Source organism: Callorhinus ursinus, unplaced genomic scaffold (assembly GCF_003265705.2).
Source record: "Callorhinus ursinus isolate GAN/ISIS: 27379988/994484 unplaced genomic scaffold, GSC_fseal_2.0 scaffold6, whole genome shotgun sequence".
Taxonomy (NCBI): domain Eukaryota; kingdom Metazoa; phylum Chordata; class Mammalia; order Carnivora; family Otariidae; genus Callorhinus; species Callorhinus ursinus.
In genome coordinates, this window is record NW_027397068.1 from 45227367 (window position 1) to 45233366 (window position 6000).

The 6000-nt window shown below is 36.0% G+C and overlaps 1 protein-coding gene across 5 annotated transcripts in view; it reads right to left on the reverse strand.

The window, feature by feature from the left end:
* The window catches only part of PTPRK (protein tyrosine phosphatase receptor type K), a 552323-nt gene that overhangs the window by 269110 nt on the left and 277213 nt on the right, over positions 1-6000 (reverse strand). For all 5 annotated transcript variants that reach the window (XM_025865334.2, XM_073893909.1, XM_073893908.1 and 2 more), the window contains exon 5: positions 2587-2702. In XM_025865334.2, coding sequence (XP_025721119.1) covers positions 2587-2702 — 116 coding nt within the window. The remainder of the gene's footprint in view (positions 1-2586; positions 2703-6000) is intronic.

Here is a 6000-nt window from a genome sequence, read left to right on the forward strand (position 1 = left end):
TTCTCAGTACTGTCAGCGGGTATTTTAAGCAGTTGTTCTCACAATGATAGTTAATTTCAGGGGCAATTTTTACCCATACAAAACTAATAACATAAACAATTTCACATTCTTCCATCAAATGAAAAAGGTAATGAAGGCCATGTCTCAGGTCATCAAAAATAACGCAAAGATCTAGTTTAGCATCTTATAGCTGGGAGGGATCTTAGTTTCTACCCATTTCTCCTTTCATAGATAAAGAACTTATCTATAAAACAGATTCAATAGTTCAATGAATTCTCTATGTCCACACACTTAACTGGGTTGGAAGGGTTGAAAGGTTCAAATTAAGGTTAGAATTAATAGTTTGGCCTCCTGATTTCTCAAAGTCATTCTGCACCAAGTAAACAGGACTTGACATCAATTTTTATGGGTTGCCTGTAAATTCATTATGGAATCAAGATTCTTTCTGCTTTATTATATTTCTACTACTTTAAGCAAAAGATTTTTTTTTTAAACCACTGGCCACATTCTGACTGACTCACTATATATTTATATAAAATAACTAGTCTTATTCATTTGAAAACATCCCTCAACTAAGTAATGGATAGTTTTCAATATTTCTTAAACATGAAGAAGGAAGATTTAAAAGAATAACTTAAGGTAACTTGAGTGGTACTACTGAGAAAGTAGAAAAGCTTGTTTAAAGAATAAGGAAAATATATAAACTGCTAAGGAATTGGGTAATCTCACTGTCAAAACGGAAGAGAAATACACAAATTCACCTTAGGAGTGTAAAGAAAAGAGGAAAAAAAGGAAAGCAGAATAAATTTTTAACAGAATTATTTTTTATCTCTCATCTTTCTTTAAAAAATGACAGAAGGAGTATTTTTTAAAACTATACTGAAATGGGCCAATCCACAAAGTAGGAAACAATAAACGAGCAATATTTTGACTGCAACACACTCAAACCAGCAGGGCCAGAAAGTCTTTGTTGCCACAAGGCAGCTGGTGTCTGAGTACACAAAACCCTTTTATTTCATTGTCATATTAAATCCTGGGGCATAAAACCAGAGGCAGACTGCAGAGTCTCTGGTTCTCCAAGACAAGACTGTACAGATCACAACTAAAGTCAAGGCCAACTAATGTTCCCACCTAAATGAAAAAAAAAATTAACCAATTAGGGAAAAATGTCTAAAAATTGTTTATTTAATCTGAGAGAGAGAAAGATGGATTCTGATTTCATGTTTAGCTGATAAAACGGTTGCATATTATACGGTACCCTCTTTATAAAGAATTATCTTATATTTCAATATCTACAGGGGAAATCAGCATAATCACAGAAAAAAAAAATAGGGGATTCATTTCCATTTCACATATTCAGGATGATATCCTAACACCTGCAAATCAAACGAATTATAAAAGTAGTGATAATTAAGTTTATATGAGTATATGGGTTATAACATCCAAGTGGATGTGAAGATTTGATGAAATAAGAAATTTATAACCACTAGTACAGTATTAGGCATTATACTGGGTATGATTTCAAAAATCATTTATTATAATCATGACCCCAACCTCCCACAACCTAATGATTATCCCCAACCCTATTTTTACCTTTTTAAAGATGTCAAAATAAATGCTGAAATCTATGTTCAAGAAACTATGCTAATCTTACAATGATTTTTCTCTTTTGGTCTCTATTGACAGTCTCAGGAATTTCGTTCTAACCAATTAAATCCCTTCCTTCATTCTGATGCAAAAGGAACACAAAAATAATAAGTGCTCAGAGAATATTATTACATATGTTCTAGGCTCAAATATTTAGCTCAATAGTCATCTTTCCTTGGGTCAGCCTCCTGACTTTCTTTTAGAGCTGCTCTAAGCCCCTCCCACCCACCCCCCATCCCCAGATTGGCAGATACTCTCTGAAGCCTGGCACCTTCCTTAGTCTATTATTATCTCTCTGATTCTTTCAAAGCTCTTTGCATGTACTGTTTACATTTCCCCAACATAATGTCAAATTGTAATTCATTAAATACATATTTACTGAAGATTTAATATATGCAAAGCAAATGTCTTGACCTCAGATCTGTGATTAACCCTTATACACAAAAGTTCTGAAAAAAAGAATTTAATTGGCTCTCTTCCAATTCAAATTTCCAGAAGTACTTCCAAAGGTTTCTTAAACTATTTCTGTAAATGTATCAGAGTATGACAGTTCCTACTTAAGTGCTATGCTCTTGTAAGTTGAGTTTTCAAAATATTAAATGAGGAAATTTTCATTTTTTTCCTACTTTGAATGGATTTAGAAAAAAATTGTTTTTACAGTTATATATAACTTTAGAGAAACATTAGTTTTTCACTAGAAACTAACCCAGATATTTATTAACTACATACTGTTATATGTTTATTCATGTTCCCAAAACGGAAATATCTGAAATGAATCTGCAGTCAATTAAAACAAACCTACACAAGAGAACTCTCTCTCTCTCTCTCTCTCTCTCTCTCACACACACACACACACACAAGAATGACACCAGAAGCAGTACTTTGTGATTTTTTAAAAATCAAGTGTACCCGTTAGCTCAGCTGTCCACTAGGCCTTACCTGCAGCCATAACTTGTTATGCACAGCATCTCTCCCCGTAGCAATACACTGAAACGTAGCGTTCTGCCCTGCATTGACCTCCACGTCCCCCAGACGGAGAAAATGAGGAGATTTATCTGTGAAGGCAGAAAAAATATTTATTATTTTCACATGAAGAAAATGTGCCATGTTACTTTTTCCCAAAAGAATAATGTTGTTAACACTTTTACCTTTGGCCAACCTGAATACCGTATGGAAGAAAATGGGAGTTTTGTACTGAAATACACACTCCCTCTCACAATTCTCCTTTTATGGCCCCCATCATTGCTAAAGCATTGTTGTATACAGAGAGAGCACTCAACATTTACTGCTGTACGTTGGCCACTGCATGTTGCATATGGGTGATAATAAAACAGTTATAAGTCAAAGAAAGCAAAAGAGATCAAAAAGGCATAAATCAGAGTATACTAGAAAAGTATAGTGAAAACAAACAATGATATCTAACATACTGAATAGACACAGTGGCCTATTAATTTACAACTTAAGCAGTTAGATCTCCTTTCTTTTAAAAAAATATTTCAGTTGCTATAATTCTCTAGTACTTCAAAGAACAAGTGAATATTTTTGTTTCTCTCAAATAGAATATCAGCTTGACCGTTGCTAATTCTACTTCCTATTCCTTCATAGTTGGAAGAAAGTTACCAAAAGCAGCATCAGACCTATAAAAAGTGATGACTGTAGTCAAAACCTACATGACTTATATAACTGTCAAATTAATGTTCTCTATGATTACGTTTTAAAACTGAAGCTTATTCATGTTTTCAACTGAAAGTAAATATACACAGAAAAAGTTAAGCCTCGGTAAGTAAAAGCAAGCTCACAGAGGACCTATCACAGTAAAACTGCTCTTGTGCTTAACTCCTATTTTTATTTGTTTACTCCTGAGAGCCTTTCTTTCACATTTCTCTTCCAGTAAGTGTAAATGAACAGTAGATGGAAACATCATGCTCATGTACTAATAGACTGAAAGAATTTATGAGCAAACCAACCTGAATTTTGAGCGAGACGAATTTGTTCCTCTTTTTCTTAGAATGTACTGCATAGAATAAATCATTTGACCCTTGCCTGCTACCTCTTTCTTCAGCACCTCATCTTAGTATAGGCTTTAAAAAGGGAAATGCTATAACCACTACGGAAATTGAAGCAGTAATCAAAACTCTCCCAACAAACAAGAGCCCAGGGCCAGATGGCTTCCCAGGGGAATTCTACCAAACATTTAAAGAAGAATTAATAACGATTCTTCTGAAACTGTTCCAAAAAATAGAAATGGAAGGAAAACTTCCAAACTCATTGTATGAGACCAGCATTACCTTGATCCCAAAACCAGACAAAGACCCCATCAAAAAGGAGAATTACAGACCAATATCCCTGATGAACATGGATGCAAAAATTCTCACCAAAATACTAGCCAATAGGATCCAACAGTACATTAAAAGGATTATTCACCACGACCAAGTGGGATTTATCCTTGTGCTGCAAGGCTGGTTCAAGATCTGCAAATCAATCAATGTGATACAATACATTCATCAAAGAAAGAACAAGAACTACATGATCTTCTCAGCAGATGCAGAAAAAGCATTTGACAACGTACAGCATCCTTTCTTGACTAAAACTCTTCAGAGCACAGGGACAGAGGGTACATACCTCAATATCATAAAAGCCATCTATGAAAAACCCACAGTGAATATCATTCTCAATGGGGAAAAACTGAGAGCTTTCCCCCTAAGGTCAGGAACATGGCAGGGATGTCCACTATCACCACTGCTATTCAACATAGTACTAGAAGTCCTAGCCACAGCAATCGGACAACAAAAAGAAATATAAGGCATCCGAATCGGCAAAGAAGAAGTCAAACTCTCACTCTTTGCAGATAATCTGATACTTTATGTGGAAAACCCAAAAGACTCCACCCCAAAACTGCTAGAACTCATACAGGAATTCAGTAAAGTGGCAGGATATAAAATCAATGCACAGAAATCAGCGGCATTCCTATACACCAACAACAAGACAGAAGAAAAAGAAATTAAGGAGTCGATCCCATTTACAATTGCACCCAAATCCATAAGATACCTAGGAATAAATTTAACCAAAGAGGCAAAGAATCTGTACTCAGAAAACTATAAAATACTCATGAAAGAAATTGAGGAAGACACAAAGAAATGGAAAAACATTCCATGCTCATGGACTGGAAGAAAAATATTGTAAAGATGTCAACGCTACCTAGAGCAATCTATACATTTAATGCAATCCCTATCAAAATACCATCAACTTCTTTCAAAGAAATGGAACAAATAATCCTAAGATTTGTATGGAATCAGAAAAGACCCAGAATAGCTAGAGGAATGTTGAAAAAGAAAAACAAAGCTGGTGGCATCACAATTCCGGACTTCAAGCTCTATTACAAAGCTGTGCAAGCTATTACAAGACAGTACGGTACTGGCACAAAAACAGACACAAAGATCAATGGAACAGAATAGAGAGCCCAGAAATGGACCCTCAACTCTATGGTCAACTCATCTTCGACAAAGCAGGAAAGAATGTCCAATGGAAAAAAGAGAGTCTCTTCAACAAGAGGTGTTGGGAAAATTAGACAGCCACATGCAGAAGAATGAAACTGGACCATTTCCTTACACCACACACAAAAATAGACTCAAAATGGATGAAAGACCTAAATGTGAGACAGGAGTCCATCAAAATCCTAGAGGAGAACACAGGCAGCAACCTCTTCGACCTCAGCCGCAGCAACTTCTCCCTAAAAATAGTGCCAAAGGCAAGGGAAGCAAGGGCAAAAATGAACTATTGGGATTTCATCAAGATAAAAAGCTTTTGCACAGCAAAGGAAACAGTCAACAAAACCAAAACACAACCAAGAGAATGGGAGAAGATATTTGCAAATGATATATCAGATAAAGGGCTAGTATCCAAAATCTAAAAGAACTTATCAAGCTCAACACCCAAAGAACAAATAATCCAATCAAGAAATGGGCAGAAGACGTGAACAGACATTTTTCCAAAGAAGACATCCAAATGGCCAAAAGACACATGAAAAAGTGCTCAACATCGCTAAGCATCAGGGAAATCCAAATCAAAACCTCAATGAGATACCACCTCACACCAGTCAGAATGGCTAAAATTAACAAGTTGGTGGGGATGCGGAGAAAGGGGAACCCTCCTACACTGTTGGTGGGAATGCAAGCTGGTGCAGCCACTCTGGAAAACAGTATGGAGGTTCCTCCAAAAGTTGAAAATAGAGCTACCCTATGACCCAGCAATTGCACTACTGGGTATTTACCCCAAAGATACAAATGTAGTGACCCGAAGGGGTACATGCACCCCAATGTTTATAGCAGCAATGTCTACAATAGCCAAACTGTG